The 25,023-nt window shown below is 38.4% G+C and overlaps 1 protein-coding gene across 1 annotated transcript in view; it reads left to right on the top strand.

Annotated features, from left to right (window-relative positions):
* LOC135523452 (CUB and sushi domain-containing protein 1-like) overlaps positions 1-23,309 on the top strand; it is a 422,532-nt gene extending 399,223 nt beyond the window's left edge. The window contains exons 58-71 of the mRNA XM_064950127.1: positions 10,022-10,198; positions 10,383-10,562; positions 11,458-11,631; positions 12,578-12,751; positions 13,410-13,483; positions 15,529-15,640; positions 16,439-16,618; positions 16,997-17,059; positions 17,249-17,410; positions 17,526-17,638; positions 18,169-18,256; positions 18,395-18,530; positions 18,852-18,914; positions 20,688-23,309. Of these exons, the coding sequence (XP_064806199.1) occupies positions 10,022-10,198; positions 10,383-10,562; positions 11,458-11,631; positions 12,578-12,751; positions 13,410-13,483; positions 15,529-15,640; positions 16,439-16,618; positions 16,997-17,059; positions 17,249-17,410; positions 17,526-17,638; positions 18,169-18,256; positions 18,395-18,530; positions 18,852-18,914; positions 20,688-20,847 (1,856 nt within the window). The 3' untranslated portion in view covers positions 20,848-23,309. The remainder of the gene's footprint in view (positions 1-10,021; positions 10,199-10,382; positions 10,563-11,457; positions 11,632-12,577; positions 12,752-13,409; positions 13,484-15,528; positions 15,641-16,438; positions 16,619-16,996; positions 17,060-17,248; positions 17,411-17,525; positions 17,639-18,168; positions 18,257-18,394; positions 18,531-18,851; positions 18,915-20,687) is intronic.
* The last annotated feature ends 1,714 nt before the right edge of the window (positions 23,310-25,023 follow it).

The raw sequence follows: 25,023 nt of genomic DNA, 5'->3' as shown, positions 1-25,023 counted from the left end.
CATAAAAAGTGTCGTTTAAAGTTTGCCACAAGCCACCTGGGAGACACACCAAACATGTGGAAGAAGGTGCTCTGGTCAGATGAAACCAAAATTGAACTTTTTGGCAACAATGCAAAACGTTATGTTTGGCGTAAAAGCAACACTGCTCATCACCCTGAAAACACCATACCCACTGTCAAACATGGTGGTGGCAGCATCATCGTTTGGGCCTGCTTTTCTTCAGCAGGGACAGGGAAGATGGTTAAAATTGATGGGAAGATGGATGGAGCCAAATACAGGACCACTCTGGAAGAAAACCTGATGGAGTCTGCAAAAGACCTGAGACTGGGACGGAGATTTGTCTTCCAACAAGACAATGATCCAAAACATAAAGCAAAATCTACAATGGAATGGTTCAAAAATAAACATATCCAGGTGTTAGAATGGCCAAGTCAAAGTCCAGACCTGAATCCAATCGAGAATCTGTGGAAAGAACTGAAAACTGCTGTTCACAAATGCTCTCCATCCAACCTCACTGAGCTCGAGCTGTTTTGCAAGGAGGAATGGGAAAAAATTTCAGTCTCTCGATGTGCAAAACTGATAGAGACATACCCCAAGCGACTTACAGCTGTAATCGCAGCAAAAGGTGGTGCTACAAAGTATTAACTTAGGGGGGCTGAATAATTTTGCACGCCCAATTTTTCAGTTTTTGATTTGTTAAAAAAGTTTGAAATATCCAATAAATGTCGTTCCACTTCATGATTGTGTCCCACTTGTTGTTGATTCTTCACAAAAAATACAGTTTTATATCTTTATGTTTGAAGCCTGAAATGTGGCAAAAGGTCGCAAAGTTCAAGGGGGCCGAATACTTTCGCAAGGCACTGTATATACATACATACACACACAGTGGGGCAAAAAAGGATTTAGTCAGCCACAAATTGTGCAAGTTCTCCCACTTAAAAAGATGAGAGAGGCTTGTAATTTTCATCATAGGTACACTTCAACTATGGCAGACAAAATGAGAAAAAAAATCCAGAAAATCACATTGTAGGATTTTTAATGAATTTATTTGCAAATTATGGTGGAAAATAAGTATTTGGTCAATAACAAAAGTTTGTCTCAATACTTTATCTACCCTTTGTTGGCAATGACAGAGGTCAAACGTTTTCTGTAAGTCTTCACAAGGTTTTCACACACTGTTGCTGGTATTTTGTCACATTCCTCCATGCAGATCTCCTCTAGAGCAGTGATGTTTTGGGGCTGTTGCTGGGCAACACAGACTTTCAACTCCCTCCAAAGATGTTCTATGGGGTTGAGATCTGGAGACTGGCTAGGCCACTCCAGGACCTTGAAATGCTTCTTACGAAGCCACTCCTTCGTTGCCCGGGCGGTGTGTTTGGGATCATTGTCATGCTGAAAGACCCAGCCACGTTTCATCTTCAATGCCCTTGCTGATGGAAGGAGGTTTTCACTCAAAATCACACAATACATGGCTCCATTCATTCTTTCCTTTACACGGATCAGTCGTCCTGATCCCTTTGCAGAAAAACAGCCCCAAAGCATGATGTTTCCACCCCCATGCTTCACAGTAGGTATGGTGTTCTTTGGATTCAACTCAGCATTCTTTGTCCTCCAAACACGACGAGTTGAGTTTTTACCAAAAAGTTATATTTTGGTTTCATCTGACCATATGACATTCTTCCAATCTTCTTCTGGATCATCCAAATGCTCTCTAGCAAACTTCAGAAGGGCCTGGACATGTACTGGCTTAAGCATGGGGACACGTCTGGCACTGCAAGATTTGAGTCCCTGGCGGCGTAGTGTGTTACTGATGGTAGGCTTTGTTACTTTGGTCCCAGCTCTCTGCAGGTCATTCAGTAGATCCCCCCGTGTGGTTCTGGGATTTTTGCTCACCGTTCTTGTAATCATTTTGACCCCACGGGGTGAGACCTTGCATGGAGCCCCAGATCGAGGGAGATTATCAGTGGTCTTGTATGTATTCCATTTCCTAATAATTGCTCCCACAGTTGATTTCTTCAAACCAAGCTGCTTACCTATTGCAGATTCAGTCTTCCCAGCCTGGTGCAGGTCTACAATTTTGTTTCTGGTGTCCTTTGACAGCTCTTTGGTCTTGGCCATAGTGGAGTTTGGAGTGTGACTGTTTGAGGTTGTGGACAGGTGTCTTTTATACTGATAACAAGTTCAAACAGGTGCCATTAATACAGGTAACGAGTGGAGGACAGAGGAGCCTCTTAAAGAAGAAGTTACAGGTCTGTGAGAGCCAGAAATCTTGCTTGTTTGTAGGTGACCAAATACTTATTTTCCACCATAATTTGCAAATAAATTCATTAAAAATCCTACAATGTGATTTTCTGGATTTTTTTTCTTCTCATTTTGCCTGTCATAGTTGAAGTGTACCTATGATGAAAATTACAGGCCTCTCTCATCTTTTTAAGTGGGAGAACTTGCACAATTGGTGGCTGACTAAATACTTTTTTTGCCCCTGTGTGTGGGGCATATATATATATATATATATATACTGAGCTCATGTTACACTTAGATTGCACACAGGTGGACTTTATTTAACTAAATATGTGACTTCTGAAGGTAATTGGTTGCACCAGATCTTATTTAGGGGTTGCATAGCAAAGGGGGTGAATACATATGCACGCAGCACGTTATTTTTTTAAATTTCACTTCACCAATTTGGACTATTTTGTGAATGTCCATCACATGAAATCCAAATAGAAATCCATTTAAATTACAGGTTGTAATACAACAAAATAGGAAAAACACCAAGGGGGATGATTACTTTTGCAAGGCACTGTACAATTCTGAGTTGGATGAAAGTTCCAAACTTATTTTACCATTCGTAGTTTGTTTTACCCAAGTTCCCAGTTGTCTTGAACTTTGAGGGCTGATAACGCAGTGTCATGGTCCACCCTGAAAAAGTGTCTTAATGACCAGTTCTTCTGCAAAAAGTAATTGGGGAAATTGAGAGAAAAAACTGCTGCATTGAACCTTCTGAATTTAGGACTCCTTGATGTATGCAAGGGTGAGGAGTCCTACACAGACCACCTACCACTGGTAATGTACTGTATGATAATCGTTGCTTTAATGCAGGTTTTCAGAAAGGATAACGCCATCCAACACCTATTATAGTCTATTACCTTAATGCTCAGCAATGTTGGGAGGAATTCAAAAGAGAAGCATCCAGGGTTATTTCTGTTTAATTCATCATTTGAAAAATGACATGGGAAACCTTGAGTGAAGCCAAGGTGCTTATTGGCACATTCATAAGAAGTATGAAATTATGTGCATACACACATCCAGTACAAAGTTACAAGTATGGGTGTACTGTATATCTTAGCCGATCAGGGTTGGGGTCAATTTCATTTCAATTTTAGTCAATTCATAAAGTAAACAAAATTCCAAAATGTCCTCATTGAAAAGCATTGAAGAGAATTGGAGTTGGACTTTCAGTGTACTTCCTGAATTGACTGGAATTGTCTCCAACCCTGAAGCTTTATCTACTGTATATTTCTACGTTTTAGAAAGATAAAAATTTACCCTCAATTATCTCATCATTCACTTTTAAATAGACTCATTTGGACATAAAGATATCATACGTAAATGTATTTAATGTCTTTAGTACGTCTTAAACTGTGTCTCATTAACCAATCACTTTGATTGAGCTTGATAGCTCCTTAATCCCACAATTAAATTCAAATAATTTGCCCAAATCTAATTTATTATGACCATGATTATGATGTACTGTATACATTTACATTTTACATTTAAGTCATTTAGCAGACGCTCTTATCCAGAGCGACTTACAAATTGGTGAATTCACCTTCTCTACACAACGCATATTGTAGCTGTGCCATAGGATTTTGGGTAATTATGGGTTCCTTGTTTTCAGGTTGTGTTTCTCATTCCTGTGTGTGTTTTGGTGTTTAAGTTGTTGTTTGTGTTCTTCAGTTATTTGCTGCTCTGTTGTTTGTCATATTTTTAACCCAGTTATCATGAGTGTTCAGTGTTGTCTGTTAGATGGGGTCGGACATGGAATTAGAATAGTAGAATGGACATGAACCTTGTTATGATGGGATAAAGGTCAGCCATTTTGGTCAGGGTGTTGGTCAATTGTGGTTTGCCAGTGGTGTGATAAGATATTGTGTAAAATAATGAATTTGAATAATGTATATACACTGTATATTTGTTAGCTAGCTAACCAAAGGAAGGATTCCATGCATTTTTTCAAATTAACTGACAATATGCCAACATTTTATTCAAACAATGCAGTGAATGCACAGCCATACACTGGTTGAAATCAGTTGATGACAGGACTTAGACAAGTTGTAAATGCAACAAGTAGACTTCTGATGTTGTATCGTATAATAGCACTCGCAGCTTTTCAAGAAAACACAAATGTTGACATTTATGATCTGTTTACATATTTTGGAGGCTATTTACACAGAATATTAGTGAAAAACCTGTATAAACAATATGTATAATTGTATTACTGTATAATTATAGGAATATTTCAACGATAATTCTATTATACAATTTCTGATATATCACATGCCTTCCTTTTATTTTCCTGCACTAGTAAAATCAGGATAATGCCTCTACTGCCATTCATTCACATTAGACTGGTCTTGATTTCTCCCTGACCAATTGGCTGCCATTTTCAACCATTCTGGAACTTTTAGGGTTTATGACATAACCCCTCTAGTAATTTAAAGTGGAACTGACAGTGTTTTAACTACTTTGCAGATATGAAACCGACAGACAATCATAATTTCAGTCAAAAAATATACAATTCCCAGTTTATGCTACAAAACCAACTTTATAGGTTATATTTGACTCAACATTCCATGACGTACACTAAGGCATTGTTGGAGAATAGATGGATGCAGTTCAATGCATTAATATAATTGACCAATACCGTACATTTCATGGCAGTCCAAAACATATAGCAATCAGTTTGCGAATCACAGCTGGCCTGGCACATTGTTTGCTGCCTCCATTCCGGAAGCACTGTTTCAGTTTCAATGACTCAATATTTTGGGTGCAGAATATGACCGGTGTCAATAGACAAAACGTAAAAGTTAGTCACGAATGCTCTATATAACATGTAAACAGCCTTACTAGCTCTGCTACGGCGAGTAAAATGGGTCAGTCATGTGTTCTCCCATTTGTGTCTGGAAGTAGCTAGTTAGCAAGCTAGCCAACATTAGCCAGTAAGCTTGGGTGCTTGGTTGGGACAACGCATGCATTGGCAGGCAAGCGGCAGAAGGGGAAGCAGGCTATTCCCTATCGTTTATCAGTGCAATTTTGACTGGCAACTCGCTGAAAAAGTTTAGCTAATGTTCCTTCATTAGATTTTAGCTCATCTTGCTCTGCCAAGAGTGTGCAAAGCTGTCATCAAGGCAAAGGGTGGCTACTTTGAAGAAACTTAAATATAAAATATATTTGGATTTATTTAACACTTTTTTTTGCTTTTTTTGTGTTGTTTTATAGTTTTGATGTCCACTATTATTCTACAATAGTCAAAAATACTTTTGACTGGTACTGTTGATATATTTATAAATACATAAATACTTAGCCAAATACATTTAAACTCAGTGTTTCACAATTCCTGATATTTAATCCTAGTAAAAATTCCCTGTCTTAGGTCAGTTAGGATGAACACTTTATTTTAATGTCCACTTTTATTTCCGCTTTTATTACTTTCATCACATTCCCAGTGGGTCGGAAGTTTACATGCACTCAATTAGTATTTGGTAGCGTTGCCTTTAAATTGTTTAACTTGGGTCAAATATTTTGGGTAGCCTTCCACAAGCTTCCCACAATAAGTTGGGTGAATTTTGGCCCATTCCTCCTGACAGAGCTGGTGTAACTGAGTCAGGTTTGTAGGCCTCCTTGCTCACACCTGCTTTTTCAGTTCTTCCCACACATTTTCTACAGGATTGTGGTCAGGGCTTTGTGATGGCCACTCCAATACCTTGACTTTGTTGTACTTAAGCCATTTTGCCACAACTTTGTAAGTATGCTTAGGGTCAATGTCCATTTCGAAGACCCATTTGTGACCAAGCTTTAACTTCCTGACTGATGTCTTAAGATGTTGCTTCAATATATCCACCAAATTTTCCTCCTCATGAAGCCATCTATTTTGTGAAGTGCACCAGTCCCTCCTGCAGCAAAGCACCCCCACAACATGATGCTGCCACCCCTGTGCTTCACGGTTGGGATTGCAAGCCTCCCCCTTTTTCCTCCAAACATAACAATGGTCATTATGGCCAAACAGTTCTATTTTTGTTTCATCAGACCAGAGGACATTTTTCCAAAAAGTACGATCTTTGTCCCCATGTGCAGTTGCAAACCGTAGTCTGGCTTTTTTATGGCGGTTTTGGAGCAGTGGCTTGTTCCTTGCTGAGCGGCCTTTCAAGTTATGTCGATTATAGGACTCGTTTTACTGTGGATATGGAGACCTTTGTATCTGTTTCCTCCAGCATCTTTGCAAGGTTCTTTGCTGTTGTTCTGGAATTGATTTGCACTTTTCGCACCAAAGTACGTTCATCTCTAGGAGACAGAACGCGTCTCCTTCCTGAACGGTATGACGGCTGCATGGTCCAATGGTGTTTATATTTGCGTACTATTGTTTGTACAGATGAACGTGGTGCCTTCAGGCATTTGGAAATTGCTCTCAAGGATGAACCAGACTTGTGGTGGTCTACAATTTTTCTTTCTGAGGTTTCTGCTGATTTCATTTGATTTTCCCATGATGTCTAGCAAAGAGGCACTGAGTTTGAAGGTAGGCCTTGAAATACATCCACAGTTACACCTCCAAATGACTCAAATGATGTCAATTCCAGTTGAAGCTCGCATCCGCTACAAGACCATGGTGCTTGCCTACGGAGCTGTGAGGGGAACGGCACCGCAGTACCTCCAGGCTCTGATCAGGCCCTACACCCAAACAAGGGCACTGCGTTCATCCACCTCTGGCCTGCTCGCCTCCCTACCACTGAGGAAGTACAGTTCCCGCTCAGCCCAGTCAAAACTGTTCGCTGCTCTGGCCCCCCAATGGTGGAACAAACTCCCTCACGACGCCAGGACAGCGGAGTCAATCACCACCTTCCGGAGACACCTGAAACCCCACCTCTTCAAGGAATACCTAGGATAGGATAAGTAATCCTTCTCACCCCCCCTTAAATGATTTAGATGCACTATTGTAAAGTGGCTGTTCCACTGGATGTGAGAAGGTGAATTCACCAATTTGTAAGTCGCTCTGGATAAGAGCGTCTGCTAAATGACTTAAATGTAATGTAAATGTAATTAGCCTATCAGAAGCTTCTAAAGCCATGACATAAATTTTGAGAATTTTCCAAGCTGTTTAAAGGCACTGTCAACTTAATGTATGTAAACTTCTGTCCCACTGGTATTGTGATATAATGAATTAAAAGTGAAATAATCGTTCTGTAAACAATTGTTGGAAAAATTACTTGTGTCATGCACAAAATAGATGTCCTAACCGACTTGCCAAAACTACAGTTTGTTAACAAGGAATTTGTGGAGTGGTTGAAAAATTTGTTTTCATGACTCCAACCTAAGTGTATGTAAACTTCCGACTTCAACTATATTTATTATTTATTTATTTGTTTTGTTTGCTCAGAACTTGGTGAGTCAAAGTTGGACCTTGTTGATTTACTCCATTTACTTCCTTCTTGTTTTTATTTTCATCAATTGGTCAGTTTTTTTGTGCATTTCTATATTTATAAATGTATTATTAATCTTATTTATTTAGTCTTCACGGCAACACAGTACACAGTGAGATAAGCCTGCAGATTGCTTACAGGAGATCAATAGAGTTGCATTATTTAGAGACCATTCATGATTGAGGATGGTTTAACGGTTGTTATAAGGGAGTTGAGATGGATCACTGCTTGGGAGATTTAAAGTGGAATGCTGCGCACTATTTATGTGATACAAATAATGCTGTGCCCAAGTATGAAATGCAAATTCTTGTGCACAGGGAGATCACAAGACGCCTGTGACTTGGGAAATAATTACTTTGAGTCAGGAAATACATATGGCCACAGCGGTCTCCCTGAGGGACTTCATAAACTCTTTATTGGACCAGTTGTTTTCTATTTGTAAATGGTTACATTGTTAAGGGAAGCTGTACCAGGGGATTTTATTTTAATGTAATTTCTTTGCCTTTAATCTACAGAGTATCCTATTGCAGCCTTGGAGTGTTATTATGTCTACACAGATAATACTAATCATTCTTATCAAGATTAATGAATAATTAAGTTTACTGCTCTTAAAGTGATGCTATAGAGGATTTGTATAATTTTAGGTAGTAGTTTTGAAAGTAGTGCTCACGAGCCAAAACGGGTCCCCGAAAATTGTGCACAATTGTTTGCAATGTCATCCATTTCATATGATACAGTATGTTACGTCCTGTAAAAAAATAAAATAAAAAAGTCCTGCAGATCGTATGATATCTTATGAATTCCAATATGTTATGAATTTATTAGTGCTTAAGATCCCATTCAATCTCTTTAAATGTTCAGCTATTTAGCTATTCTATGACTTGAGCTAATGAGTATGTGCTCCATCAACCCTAATTGAGACATAAATACTCAGAGCTAGCACTGTAGCATATGCCCCGGAGATTCCCACTGTAATCAAAAGCATTCATTACTTTTTTGAGATCAGCATTTGTGTACATTTGCCATTCAGTTTCACATGGGGGAAAGCGGAGAGTATGTTTCCTCACAACTGATGTCACGCTTTGCCTGATCCCTCTTTGATGAATGGCCTCTGAAGATTCCCATGCTGTTAGTTCTCCCCTTCTGTAAACAAAGATGAAAATGCTTAAGCCCTATTGAGAGTATTTAAAGACATCCTCTGGAACTTTGGTGACTACTAAATATTTTTGAAATGTCCTGCCTTGGGCTGGATGTGTCAATGTGTAGTTCATACATGCATAACCTATGAGCAGAATTACTGTCTTACCTCAATTAACCAAGAAATCCCTAATTAAAAAACAACCGTTTTTCTGGAATCTGATTTCCCTACATTTTACCCCATGTGGGCCAGCCCCCTAGCAATTCAAGTTCAACCAATGTGCTTTAGCCCCTCACCATTTGAGTGACAGCTAGCAAGATTCACACACACGCAATGACGTGGTGCGCATATGTGACGTATGTGATTTTTGGGGACCACTTTTAGCTTGTGAGCGCTACTTTCAGAACTATTGGTTAAAAAGTATACAAAAGTACCAGACAATCTCTTTAAGCAGGCTGTGTGAGTAAAAGCTCTATTCATGTGAGTCATGTGGTTATTTGTTTGTGAATATGTCCCCGATGCCTCATTATTTATGGAATAGCCTTGTTGTTCCCAATTAACCTAATTGGTTTTTAAAGCCGATATCTATGAGAGCGAGGATCCCATTTCATTTATTACCGTCTTCTAAAATGCCACTTCAAATCACTGACAAAAGGCATTTCCTTAAAAAGCTTGAACTAATTGGATCAAATCAATAGGTCTTTTATTTTAATATCTTGTTTCTGTTAGATTACAATTAAGTTGATCTGCTTGGCCAGCATCTGTAAAATATATTGTACTGAAGAAAGGTTGGACTTATTATGGGGAGGCAGGTAGCCTAGTGGTTAGAGTGTTGGGCCAGTAACCGAAAGTAACTCTAAGGCTGCAATAGGATACTCTGTAGATTAAAGGCAAAAAATGTTTAATTAAAGCTGACAAGGTAAAACTCTGTTGTTCTGCCCGTGAACAAGGCAGTTAACTGTTCGCCGGTAGCCCGTCATTGTAAATAATAATTTGTTCTTAACTGAGTTAAAGAAAGGTTAAATAAAAAAATATATAAATTATATACACATTTCCTTTCATCAATAGGCAAGAGTAGTACTTTCATGATTGCAAGTGACAATTAATTTATGGTTTATTTACCTTAAATTTACCTTGATGAATGTTCCAGTTTTTTTATGTTTATCTATTTGTTGTTTTTTCTCAGCTATTTCGTGTGGAAATCCAGGTACTCCTGCCTACGGGAAGATTGTCTTCAGTGATGGAATAGTGTTTTCAAGCTCCGTGGCATATGCCTGCTGGGAAGGATATGAGACCTCGGGTCTCACCACTCGCCACTGCACCACCAATGGCACCTGGACCGGCTCTGCCCTAGACTGCACAGGTATACTGTGCTGTGGACTGTAGGAGCTCTACAGTGGGATCGTTTAACACGCATCTTGTATTCATTCAACCTAGACCATGAGACATGGACGCAATACACCTAATCTTATATGCTACATGCCATGCTTTGCTTTTGATTATGCTTATATAGTACTACATGTACAAATGTTTTACCAAATCAACAGTGATCAGCTGTGGAGATCCAGGTCCTGTTGCCAATGGGATTTACGTAGGAAATGAGTTCACCTTCAACAAGACTGTTCAGTACCACTGTAACCCAGGACACGTCATGGACACTGTCGGTACGTCTGTGCTCCTCTGCACCAAGAACGGGTCTTGGAACCAAACCAAGCCTTACTGTAAAGGTAATTCAACTTTGGTTATGACTCAATAATACTTGTCGTTGGCTTACAAAGAAACAAACATTTCTACTTTCATTTCTTTACTGAGATCTGATATGAGAAGCAACCAGAGAAATATAGTACAGATATCACAACACTCCAGAATTTCAAGCACTCTGAGATCAAAGAACTCAAAGTTTTTTGATCTTGTTTGGAGTAGTTTCTCTACCTTTTTTGGCACAGCAAGCACAAATTATTCACTTACACAGACTGAAGGGATGTTATCCATGAAATGTGTAGGATCTGTGCTATCAGATGTCAGACTTGAAACGTGTGGAGAAAACGATGCATCCAGTTAGTGGTGCAATGCAGACAAGCATAGAGCAGGGAAGTCTCCTCCCAAGCAGATTGACAGGCAGAGAGTGAATGTGTGTGCACTTCACATATAATTTCCCACAGTAGCGATTTACCAGACATGTGGTTATAGACCAATTGCAATCCTGTGGGTGAATACGGTTTAATATGCCAGAAGTTCCTATTTTTACAGAATAGACATCCAATACCACAGCATTTGCAATGATTTTTTTTAGAGTTAGAATATGTTATCGTCTCAATGGGAAATAACAGTGCAATGCCCTGCATATAATCGAAAACAGATACACAGTCCATATTGGATATGTATTGTGATTAATGGGACTTCCACTTCCCAATGAACTATATTACTTGCCAATAATAAGCATATGAAAACACTTTCTCCTTGTGGGAGACAGAATATGATCATCAAAGAGGATATGAACCGCGATAAATCATCCATTCCTTTCTAGCACATTAAAACATATGTTTTCAGTTAACATGCAGTACTTACTCACTAAAAATCATTACATCCGTCCTGATGATATTGTTTTGTCCCCCACATCAGTGATCATGTGTGGCCGTCCTCCGGCTGTTCACAATGGGAAGGTTGAGGGGTCAGACTTGCAGTGGGGCTCCAGCGTCATCTATAGCTGCTTCGATGGGTACCAGCTATCCAGCCCTGGAATCGTTTCATGTGAGGGGAACGGCACATGGCGAGGGGAAATCCCTCAATGTCTTCGTAAGTTAAAATCAAGTCCCTTTAAGACTGATAATCTGAGCACTTGATCTAAACTTTAGTGCAATGGCAGTGTCATCAAAGCTTAGCAGTGTTTACCTATTGCTATGTTTGTATAAAAAAATATTTTATGGTAGATGCATCAAACTGACGAAAGCAGTGCCTATCAGTTTAAAGCAAATTAAATGTGCACACCTGGCCTACTTATCCTTCCTATAGCCCTGTTAAAGTAGTGCCGCTGGGGGGTGCATGACCCGGCTAAATCCTCTGTGAAATGCCAGATTTGACAGGTTGGGAAACTGTTGTGACAGATGCAAAAAAAATGTCAACATTTCCTAAATTGATCCCTCAAGTATCCGCAGCTAGGGCTGCCCATAACATGAGCATTACAAGGTACATGGACGGAGTCTGCTGCTGCAGCCTGCAGGCCTTGATCATAAGCTCCTGACACGGTGTCAGAAGTACTGCCAGAATGTTCTGAAATTCCATGCACAGAGTGGGTTGTCATGGAAAGTGGGTTGTCATGGAAAGCCTGCAGGAGAACACACTCTGTAATAACAACTTCTCATGCTGTGGGTCTGAAACGGGTCTGAGTGACTTCCCCTGCTAAACTCTTTGTGGAACATTTATGTGGGGCATTTCACAAACATGAAGGTCCTATTATGAAAAAGCATCTTGAAACCATTGTATTATCTATTATACAGTAGGGGTTAGCAGGTCTAGTTTAGCTATGGTGCTTTCTGTTCCTCACAACAATATATTTTTTCACCTAATTCCAAGAGCCATGTTATGAATGATTAGCTGGTCAGTAGTGCCTATATTAAACGTTGTGATCATCATGCCTATGAAAAATTGTAAATATAGATTCTGAAACCCACGTAACCTGGGGGATGTGTGTGATGTGAAGTGTGTGATTTGAGTAATGGTCTCTGTGCTTTGTTGCGCCTAGCTGTGCTGTGTGGAGACCCAGGCACCCCAGCAGAGGGTTATGCTGAGGGCAAACAGTTCACCTACAGGTCAGAGGTCACCTTCTACTGTAGGGACCCCAACATCCTGGTCGGATCATCCAGGAGAGTGTGTCAGATTGATGGAACTTGGAGTGGAATACATCCCTCATGTATAGGTGGGTTGTCCTGCCCATTCATACCTTAAAAGAACATGACTCAAGTAAAGGGAAAAGTCACCCAGGGAAATTCTTGAGGAAAAGTCTAAAAGTATTTGATTTAAAATAAACTTAAGTTGTAAAAGTGTAAATCATTTTCAAATTCCTTATATTAAGCAAACCAGACAGCACCATTTTCTTATTATTTTTTAATTTACAGATAGCCAGAGGCACACTCCAACATTCCAACATCATTTACAAAAGAAGCATGTGTGTTTAGTGAGTCTGCCAGATCAGAGTTAGTAGCGATGTCCAGGGATGTTCTGTTAAGTGCATAAATTGAACCATTTTCCTGTCCTGCTAAGCATTCAAAATATAACGAGTACTTTGGGGTGTTAAGGAAAATATATGGAGTAAAAAGTAAAATATTTTCTTAAAAGAATGTAGTGAATAAAAGTGAAAGTAGTCAAACATATAAATAATTAAGTACAAAATTACTTAAGTAGTACTTATTTTTATTTAAGTACTTTACACCACTGTCTGCTGCCTTAGTTGTGGTGTGGTATGTTGTGGTGTAGTCTGTAGTGGTGTTGTGTCATGTAGTTAAGTGTTTGCTTATTTTCTACAGTGATGATGATTATGTTGTTCGGCAGTGAGCTAAACATGTATTTTTCTTTAGATCCTGCATATAACACATGCAGAGACCCTGGAACGCCATCTTATGGGATACCAGTCACATCCCAAGGATTTGAGGTAAGGTCCTTATTTCTACCAATGTCAAATTGTGGGTAAACATACTGTACAGTGGCTTGTGAAAGATAGAGTTTTGGGGGGGTTGTATCATTTGATTTACACAACATGCCTACCGCTTTGAAGATGCAAAATATTTTTTATTGTGAAACATACAAGAAATAAGACAAAGAAACAGAACTTGAGCGTGCATGACTATTCATCCCCCCCCCCCCCCCAAAAAAAAATCAATAGTTTGTAGAGCCACCTTTTGCTGCAATTACAGCTGCAAGTCTCTTGGGGTTTGTCTCTATAAGCTTGGCACATCTAGCCACTGGGATTTTTGCCCATTCTTAAAGTCATGCTCCAGCTCCTTCAAGTTGGATGGGTTCCGCTGGTGTACAGCAATCTTTAAGTCATACCACAGATTCAAATCAAAGTTTATTTGTCACATGCGCCGAATACAACAGGTGTAGTAGACCTTACAGTGAAATGCTTACTTACAGGCTCTAACCAATAGTGCAAATGAGGATTCTCAATTTGATTGAGGTCTGGGCTTTGACAAGGCCATTCCAAGACATTTAAGTGTTCCCCCTTAAACCACTCAAGTGTTGCTTTAGCAGTATGCTTAGGGTCATTGTCCTGCTTAAAGGTGAACCTCTGTCCCAGTCTCAAATCTCTGGAAGACTGAAACAGGTTTCCCTCAAGAATTTCCCTGTATTTAGCTCCATCCATCATTCCTTCAATTCAGTTTCCCAGTCTCTGCCGATGGAATAACATCCCCACAGCATGATGCATTTTCCTTGATGGCCAAAAAGCTACATTTTAGTCTTATCTGACCAGAGTACCTTCTTCCATATGTTTGGGGAGTCTCTCACATGCCTTTTGGCAAACACCAATCGTGTCTGTTAATTTTTTTCTTTAAGCAATGGCTTTTTTCTGGCCACTCTTCCATAAAGCCCAGCTCTGTGGAGTGTACGGCTTTAAAAAAAATATTTATAAAATGTAGCCTTTATTTAACTAGGTAAGTCAGTTTAAAAACAAATTCTAATTTACAATGACGGCCTAGGAACAATGGGTTAACTGCCGTGTTCAGGTGCAGAACCTCAAATTTTTACCTTGTCAGCTTGGGGATTCGACCTAGCAACCTTTCGGTTACTGGCCCAACACTCTAACCACTAGGCTACCTGCCACACCGGCTTAGTGGGCCTATGGACAGATACTCCAATCTCTGCTGTTGAGCTTTGCAGCTCCTTCAGGGTTATCTTTGGTCTTTTTGTTGCCTCTCTGATTAATGCCCTCCTTGCGTGGTCTGTGAGTTCTGGTGGGGGTCCCTCTCTTGGCAGACTTGTTGCCATATTCTTTCAATTATTTTATAATGGATTTAATGGTGCTCCATTGGATGTTCAAAGTTTCAAATATGTTTTTATAACCCAACCCTGATCTATACTTCTCCACAACTTTGTCCCTGACTTGTTTGGAGAGCTCCTTGGTCTTCATGGTTCCCCTTGCTTAGTGGTGTTGCAGACTCTGGGGCCTTTCAGAACACGTGTGTGTGTGTGTGTGTGTGTGTGTGTGTGTGTGTGTGTGTGTGTGTGTGTGTGTGTGTGTGTGTGTGTGTGTGTGTGTGTGTGTGTGTGTGTGTGTGTGTGTGTGTGTGTGTGTGTGTCTGTGCGTACTGAGATCATGTGACACTCAGATTGTACACAGGTGGACTTTATTTAACTAATTATGTGACTTCTGAAGGTAATTGGTTGCACCAGATCTTATTTAGGGGCTTCATAGCAAAGGGGGTCAATAAATATTCACGCACCAGTTCAGGTTTTTTTTTCTTTTTTTTTCACTTCGCCAATTTAGATTATTTTGTGTATATTCATTACATGAAATCCAACTAAAAATCCATTTAAATTACAGATTGTAATTGGAAAAACGACAAGGGCAATGAATGCTTTTGCAAGGCACTTGTCATTTGTGCTCAGATAATTTGTTAAAATAGTCTTCTGGTCAGTCAAAGCAATTATCTGGTTGTTCTTAGACAATTTATAGTAATGAGTCTTCTTCTGTTTCAGGCTGGAAGCAAAATCTCCTTCAAATGCCGTAAAAACTACCACATACTGGGATCTACGACAAGAACCTGTCTGGAAAATTTGACATGGAGTGGTGTGCAACCAGAATGTATCGGTAAGTATTTTTGGAAAGATTTGTTTTTGTGACAAGACATTGTCAAGAAAACAGGGAAAAGTTATTTATTTATCCACCAGGTGTACATTTTCTTAGCGTTGACTTGTTAATGAGTAAAGGTAGAGACACAGGCGGTGTAGAGTGCGGTATGACAGCCAAAGGGAGTAGAGCATTGGTTTAGCACATGTAACCCTTTCATTTACTGCATTCCAGATCACTACCCTCCCAATGGCAGTGTCATGTTCTCCATCTCTCTCCTTAATAACTAAGGATTACAGGTCTTGAGCTGTATATATGGATTAAAAGAAAGATCACAACGTAGAAGCCATTGTGGGACTGTCAAAAGGGAATGGACATTTGAGAAAGGGCAGTATGAGTCATGGAAGTTAAGTAGGGATTGCTGCCCTCAGCAAAGAATAGATAAAGTTTGCCAAGTTTAAGCTGTTCGTATGTGAGTGGTAAATCAGTGGGCGATTTTTGACAGCATACCCACAAAATTCTTCAGGCGTCTCCTCCACATGAAGCGGCTTCACTGTCAGAGGCTTGGGAATGGGGAGGCTTAAGTTGACGACAGGAAAGTGCGAAGACTGAGTTCATATATTATGTTACAGATGGATGGTACCACTCTGGCCTTGTTTTATATGTTTGCTCCTGATAGGATCGCTTGATCTCTACATAACTCCATGATACTGGTGTGGGTGTGGGGCTGCTGTATTCTGACTGGTAATCCTGGTCAGTGGTAGAGTGAATTTATTGTGTTTTACCATGTTTTTTCTTCGTTCATTCTTTTTTTTGCAGCCCATGCCTGCAGACAGCCCGAGACGCTGTCTAACATTGACGTGAAGGCTATTGATCTACCAACTCTGGGCTATACTTTGATTTATACATGTCAGGACGGATTCTTTCTGGCCGGCGGATCTGAGCACAGGACATGTAAACCTGATGGAAAGTGGTCTGGAAAGCCACCTGTCTGCAAAGGTATACTTATGCACTGGAATGTGCCTATTATTCAAATGTAGCTATTTCCTGTGAACCATTCACAACCTGAGGAGAATAAATTGTACTGCAGGCCATATACTTAGATTAGCAGTTAATCTGCTACTTGTATGTGTCAATCATATTTTCCCTCATACATTGGTATTCAACACAGTAGTTAATTTGCTGTGTGCCCTGTGCTAGCTGAGAATATCTAGGTAATTGAGTATACAACATTTCAGCAATCATCAAGTCTGAATCGCTCTGGTAAAATGTAGACCAAAAAAAATGTTGTCATTACACGGCTACAAGCAGCAACTGGCAGTGAGTAGGTCACATCCATAAAATGTCATGTAGTCAATTATTTCTTCCGTCTTTCAGTTGGGCCCAAAATAAATGGTAAAAAAGGAGTGGAGTCAGATGTTCAGAAAAACAAGATTGGTGGTATGTTTATCTCCTCTGAGTCATTTTGTTCATGTTCAAATGCATGTCCATTCAATGTAACACGTATTGTGCTAACTGTACGTCTGAGGTTTCTCATAATGATGGCTGTACAGACAGGCGATGGATAACGCAAAAGTACCTTATTTTGTTCTGATCATACAGTATAACATGAGTCTTTCTTTCCTTCAGTTCCTGTAGATGTGTTTTCTTTAAACTTTGGCTGGACCGGGTTCTATGAGTACCTTGGAGCAAGAGAAGTTGCCACTATTACTGTAAATGGATTCAATGCGACAACAAGTAGAGTCAATGTCACACTTCTGGATCAGAGCAGAGTGCAGCTTAAACTTGCTGGTAAATCACAACACACATGTTAACGCTGACATTATTTGATTAGGCAAATATTACAGTTGAAGTCAACATTACAACAGTAAACACCAACCGATAACCCAATTTCCTTTGTTTTCAGGAACGTACAAGAAGGAGGAAAACCATTTGCTGCTGAAGGTTTACCAGATACGTGGTCCAACAGAGCATCATTTCAGTAAATTCAAGAATGACAACTGGGCAATGGATGGCTACGTGAGTCTTTTATTTGAATTAAATGATCAATAAAGGGCCAAATGATGGACTTCCAACCTAATCAGGAAACACAACAATAGTTTGTCTCCTTTACCTACCATATTCTCTCCGCTCAGTTTTCTGCAAATGCTGTACATCTAGTTCATGAGGTTGTAACATCTGCAGACTGTCATTCATCAATATGCAGCTCTGGCATTAGGTTCTGTCTACCATAACCAACACAAGACACTGCAACTTAAAATTGTATGGCCTAATGGCCTAAAATTATTTGAATTCAAATGTGTCTGTTGAAGATATTACTTGACTGTAGCCCTCTTTTGTAAGTTCAAAGAAGATATGTTCTTGTGAACACTATAGCAGTTAGTCACTTCAAAGGCGATAGAGACAGTGATAAGCTGCATGAGGACAAAGGAGGGATATGAGGTGAATGGGTAATAGCGATAGCTGTGTAATGGTTCTGCATTTCAACTACTGTATGCCCTGAAAAATCAGCAAAAGTCAGATTTTCCCCCTCTTTTGTGTTGGTTTAGGTGACCGCAGAGTCTGACAAGAAAACCTTTGTTTACCAGGGTCATATTCAAAGCAAGGACTTTGGGAGATTTGTACTAACAAGAGGAGGTACAATCATTGTATAATCTTAGTAATAAACAAAAACTATATGCACAGTTACCTTTTACTTCCTGATACCATTGCTTTTACACAAGTTACTTTAAGAAGTTTGACAAGAATGGTTGTACTGTTATGTTTCTTTATTAGGTCTCTTTACAACAGACCTGGAGCCATCAAATCCTCCATACTATGGCACCAACAGCAGTTCAGTAGCAGCTGCCATACTAGTGCCATTCTTTGCCCTTATTCTGTCAGGGGTTGCATTTTACCTCTACAAACACAGGTAAGGAGTGCCGGCTATTGGATGTCTTGGTAACCTGCATTGGAGATGTTTGTCCATATATGCTTGGATGTTAAGCACCGTAGTCTCTTATAAGTTATGGGAAACTCCTGTGCCAACGATGAGTGATCCCTAAAAGTTTCAGTTGATAGATCGTTACATAACAAAATCCAATGTTAGATGAGTACGAAACAAAATGATTACAATACATTTGCATTGGCGTTTTCCAAAGCTAACTGAACAAACAAAATAAATAAAGTATGTGACATTATTGTCAGATAAAATGGAAATGACCCAATATTAAAGTACATGAAAAATTGGCAGGGTACTTTCACAAGACACTGATGACAATGAGAGACCCAAAGACGTAATCAGGGCGGGCGGCAGGTAAGACATAAGAAACTAAATCACTATACGCAACAATTCCTACTTTCACATCGTCATTATCGTCTTATACTTTTTTCATTTAGTGAAAAAAAAAATCGTTTTTTTATTTGCTGGGCTAAAATGAAAAAGATGTGCTCTTTGATCTCATATTGTCATCTCTCTGTCAGCATATTTCAACCGACTGAATGTTGTTCTTATTTGTTTTTTTTTGTGATCATTTGCCTATAAGCTATCATGAGAATCCATTTGTTTTTGACTGTTATATTTACTGGAGGGGAGTTTTGAAGTATTGTGTTTTAACATTAATACAGAACCACGCTTAGAAAGTATCTTCATATTCACATAGATAAAGAAAATGTATACTTTTATTAACATTTCACTCATTTTGTATGCCAAATGCTACAAACCCATAAATGTCAGATTTTGAATACTGTCTTTTGACAATGTTATAATAGCATCATCTAGGATCAGTCTGTTTTGATAGTTACAATATTTCTTTCTCTCTGTATAGAATTTTGCATTTCCATATTATACATGTTTAGCCACAAGGCTTTATTACTACTTACATATATAGGATCTTAATTTGATCACCCCATTGCAGGATAACTTCCTGCAATGCAGGAAAATTTTAATTTATAGTGTATTTGGGGTTTAAAAAGGAAGTTTGAAGTTTGAAACTTGATTTTCCCTTACAGAAAAAGTATCAACCTCTACAAAAATGTAAATAAATTATAATCCACATAGTTGCAGAAGGATTATTTTCCTTCTGTAGCAAACTGGCTCAAATTAAGATCTGTAACATCTGTACTCTGTCATTCATACTCCCACAGAGACTTTGTAAGGCTTTGGAAACGTGTTTTTGAAAATGCAGAGGTATTGTCCACACATGCAGATAGATCCTGCTTTAACAATGCCTTGATGTAGGATTAGGTCATGGACTTTATATATCCACACAAAGTTTAAATAGAAGACACTAAACCCTCCAGGTAGTCACTAAACCTGCATTTGTCTGACTTAGTAAGATTTGTAAGGTAATGGAGGGACCATTACGTTTACTGCACTGTTGGAGCTAGGAACATAAGCATTTTATTTCACCCGTGATAACATATGTGTATGCGACCAATACACTTTGATTTGATTTGAAGTAAAGGCTTACAAAATGCTCCTGGGTGGAATCAAGGTATTTACATTAGCCACAAGGGGTGGCAGGGTAGCCTAGTGGTTAGTGTTGGACTAGTAACCGAAAGGTTGCAAGTTCATGTCCCCGAGCTGACAAGGTACAAATCTGTCGTTCTGCCCCTGAACAGGCAGTTAACCCACTGTTCCTAGGCCGTCATTGAAAATAAGAATTTGTTCTTAACTGACTTGCCTGGTTAAATAAAGGTAAAATAAAAAACGTTTTACTTCAAATCAGCTCAGTGGGCTTTGAGTAGGACGCCCTAGTCTCCTCTTTCAAGTAAAAGGAGGTGATATGGTGTACCATGGTAAATGTGTATTCTGGATCAAATGAGGGCTGATACATATGTTCCTTAGCTATGGGTTTTCTGTATTCTTATTTGGTATATTTGAAAATGCAATAACAATATCTACAGACATTCCTCAAGTGGGAAAGAGTTTCTGCTTCATCATTGCACTTTTTGCTATACCTTAACATCCCTTCATAAAACAAAGTCACATTTGTCTGAAAAGTAAAAAAAAAAAAAACTGTCATAGCTAGTAGAGTTATTAAAATAACGTAAATGTGCTAATACGTTTTATTTGCTCACTTTTCAGAACAAGACCAAAAGTTCAATACAATGGCTATACCGGTCATGAAAGCACCAATGGACAAGCGTCGTTTGAAAACCCTATGTATGACACAAACATGAAACCCACGGAGGCGAAAGCTGTGAGGTTTGATACAACTCTGAACACAGTCTGCACAGTAGTATAGCCCTCTTATCACCGACATTGGACTGGCTTTTACAGCCATACCTCTTGTGGTAAGCAGTATCTTATTTTTCGACAGATGCCAATATTTCTTTGAACTCATCACGTTATAACCTCTCTGTGGAGAAGATAAAATACACCATTTAAAATCAATGACAATTTTATATGGACTTGCCACCACAAAATAAAACGACAACTATTGGTGTTCTATGGAGCAGAGATCATGTATGTGGCCAAGAAAATAAAGCAGAGACGATTATCTCTAGGATCAAGGAGTTCTGCCTTTTATGGCTCTTTGCAGGATGAAAGTTGTTTTCATTCTCCGGTTTTCTTTTTTTCTGTCTTTTTTCCCCCCCAAAGGCCCTCCTTGGGGAAATACTAAAGTGTCTTGAAAAGCCACATAATTGTTGATAAAAAAGTGTTTTCTTCAGTGAAGATGTACCACAAAGGAGGAAGCAACTTTGAACGTGTTGCCAGACTTCTCCAATAAAGGGAACATATGCTATAAACTACAACTGTCTCGCAGGAGAACATGGCTATCTAATCTAGAAACTCGCTCAGCTGTTGTGTTGAAAAACTTTATCGCACAAATTTTGCACTAGTGTGTTATGAATGGGTATGAAATGAGGCAAAAGAGGCATTTTCAAACTAACTGAAAAATGACGTACAGGGTTTTTGACCATTTGTAGATAAGCATACAGTATATTTCCATATCCACAGGGAGCTACTGTTGATCAATAGAGATGCTTATTTTATTTTCAATATTAGTTTTGCAAATAAATGTGTGGAACACCCTCCTTACTTTTTTAAATGGTTATATAAATGATTTTTAACTCTGGAGTCACAAAACCATGCAGCTTATCTAGAAACATTTAAATCCACAAATATCAATTAAGGAGCAACTGGTGTACATGCAATCGTGAATGATATTTAATTTTATTCACAGATCAATATTACCGAAGAGCAAACTGATCTGGCTCATCTACTCTGAAAAAACAGCAATGCTCAATATTGTTGTATACTGTAAATTGCATCAAATACTTACAGTATGTATCATACATGTTAGTCATGAATGTTTGTTTGTATTGTCGATCATCAGGTTGCTGTTTATATTGTAGTTTATTTCACATTACCCCAGGCATTGAACATTGTCAACATTCGGAACACTAGACAACAGTTGGCAGTCCTATCTTGTGGTCTTGCTGCAAATTTGCTTACGTTTCAAATATACCTCTTGCGCAGAAGGACGTCATTTTTCTACTCTACAGTACTGGAACCAATAAAATGTTTATTTTTCATAAATGCTGCCCTTGCTTTAAATCACAGTTTTAATGCAGAAGTGTATTTTTGTTTAAATGTGCCATACGAATATGCCATGTTTAACTCAACTCAACTGTTTGACACACAACCTTGTTTTGGTAGGCCTACTTAAGGCAAGGTGGGGAATCAAGTTGGATAGCAATCGTTCTTTAGCAGTGGCATGAGCTGGTCGTTTAGAAGCTAGTCTTAATAATCTGTTTTTCTCCCTTTATGATATGTCCCTCCTATCCTTAAGGGTATTGAGTCAATGATGATGAATTGAACACAGACTACTTACTTACACTCCAGGAAACACTGCCTTATTCAATTCAAAAGCTGTCACAGTTACAAATGACCTATTACAACGCTAAGGCTACTTGAATGCATACAGTACACTGTGATTCCAAAGTCATAGATTAGCTTGTTGTTTTTCCTAATAATTTTGGTTGTGCATGTATTCACAAATAATGTTCAAAACTTACAGTAGATGAACTATCTTCGTTTGGCTTTTCGAAATCTGTTATCATATGCACTTGCTTAGAGATCACTGCACCAGTGACAAAATGTGTATTATAATCTTGTGAGATATCAGATTCCATTTCATATCTGTTGTATTTGTGGCCATAGTAACACAACTAAAATTCCCCTGAGTAAGATGCATTTTATGTGTGAAGTATGTTTGGAAAATCAGAAGCATTTTAATTTCCATAATTTTTCTACAAACTATTTAACTTTTTCCATTTCAAATTAAACCTAGTGTTCATTACACACCTACGCACTATACGGCAGTGGTTTCAATAAATAGGGTTAAGACCGAAAGTAATCAAATCATCCCCTTTCTTTGTAAACATTTTGATGTAAGACCCACTGCTTTTAATCCACATTTTGCCTTCCTTTGGGCTTGCTGCAATAACGTTTTTCTTTCAACATCTGTAAAATGGTTTCCCAACTAAAGAGGTGTATAACTGCATTCAATTTAATATCATTCCATTTTACAACATCGGGATATCACGTGCTGCTGACTTGAAGTAGGTGCAAAAGGAAATGTTTTTGTACAGAAATATATTTTTTATGAAGAATTTGTAAAATTATTAAATATGCTGTACTTTTTTGATTAATGTAGGTACAAAACTTGTTAAAATAAATGTTTTTACTATACAAAATGTACATTTATCGTCTATCTGAGTATGAATATCAAATGTATATTATCTATTGTTTAAACTTTTCTTGCAAATGTTGATATATACAAGCTGTTATTTGAAAACATTGCTTGTATATATTTGTTTATGTGAGAGAAAACAAACATTAGAAAAATTGATCTATGACACATGTTCTATGACATATTTTGAAAACATTATTTCAGATTAAACTTTTTAATATAATTATGGTCATATCTATGTGGAACTGTTTTCTTTTCCATTCGTGTCATGATATATTTTACAAGGCTATAGTCAGGTCTATACAACAAAAAAACAACATCTGAAAGTTTGCTGCACCTTTAAAGGCAATGTTCCTGCCTTGGCAGAGACCGTATTCACAGTAAACACTGCGTATGTCGGCTCAAAGGAACGGATTGAATCCTGGCCTTACTCTAGTCTAACTATGAAAAATAGATTTACAATCATGATGATAATAAGATATAGATGTATACACAGTGTAAAGTACTTAAGTAAAAATACTTGAAAGTACTACTTAAGTAATTGTTTTTGTGGTATCTGTACTTTACCATTTATATTTTTGACAACTTTTACTTTTACTTCACTACATTCCTAAACAAAAGTATGTACCTTTTACTCCATACATTTTCCCTGACACCCAAAAGTACTTGTTATTTGGAATGCTTAGCAGCACAGGAAAATGGTCTAATTCATACACTTATCAAGAGAACATCCCTGGTCTTCCCTACTGCCACTTATCTGGCAGAGTCACTTAGCACATGCTTTGTTTGTAAATTATATCTGAGTGTTGGAGCGTGCCCCTGGCTATCCATAAATAAATAAAAAACAAGAAAATGGTGCCGTCTGGTTTGCTTAATATAAGCACTTTGAAATTATTTGTACTTTTACTTTTGATACTTTAAGTATATTTTAACTATTACATTTACTTTTGATACTTAAGTATTTTTAAAACCAAATATTTTTAGACTTTTACTCAAGTAGGATTTTACTGGGGGAGTTTCACTTTTACTTGAGTGATTTTCTATTCAGGTATCTTTACTTTCACTCAAGTATGACAGTTCGGTACCACTGTATATACATTCTGAAATGTAATATGATAGAATGAACACTGTTATTTATGCTATAACAGCTGTGTTTTAAAATATCTGGTTGCATGACAATGTTACTAATGTAGAATACAGCATGTTCTTGATCCAGAACCCTTGAAGATGCCCTTCACTCTCATAGCTGACCAATACAGATACCTCAAGGTAAGCAACTGTTATAGCATCTCTTTATCCAGTAAAAGCTATAGTAACCCACATTTCATGATTTGGGATTTTCTTCCCTTTTAAAGTGTTTGTTTTGTGACCTGTAAGACCTCTAAACCATGGAGACGTGATTACCTCAGAAGCAATTTTCCTCAAGCAGAAATGTATTTTTAAAAGGCCCTGAGCTTGGCTGATTATCATTCCACTTCGACATATAGATAAGACTGTAGTTATCATTTTATAACTGTATTATCAACCATTTGCTGACATGTGCTTTCTTGCATTGCCTGGAAATGTGCTGGCCATCTCTTTGCTCTAATATATCGATTTCATGCCCCCTTTGCTATGCCAGGCATCATGGTTTCTGATGGGATTACATTGATTCCTTTTGTTTCCCTAAGATAGTCTTAAAGGGAAACAGTAGGCTTTGGGCTTCCCCTTTAATCACTTAAA

This window comes from Oncorhynchus masou, chromosome 31, assembly GCF_036934945.1.
Source record: "Oncorhynchus masou masou isolate Uvic2021 chromosome 31, UVic_Omas_1.1, whole genome shotgun sequence".
Lineage (NCBI taxonomy): Eukaryota > Metazoa > Chordata > Actinopteri > Salmoniformes > Salmonidae > Oncorhynchus > Oncorhynchus masou.
This window is presented reverse-complemented; position numbering and strand designations above follow the sequence as displayed.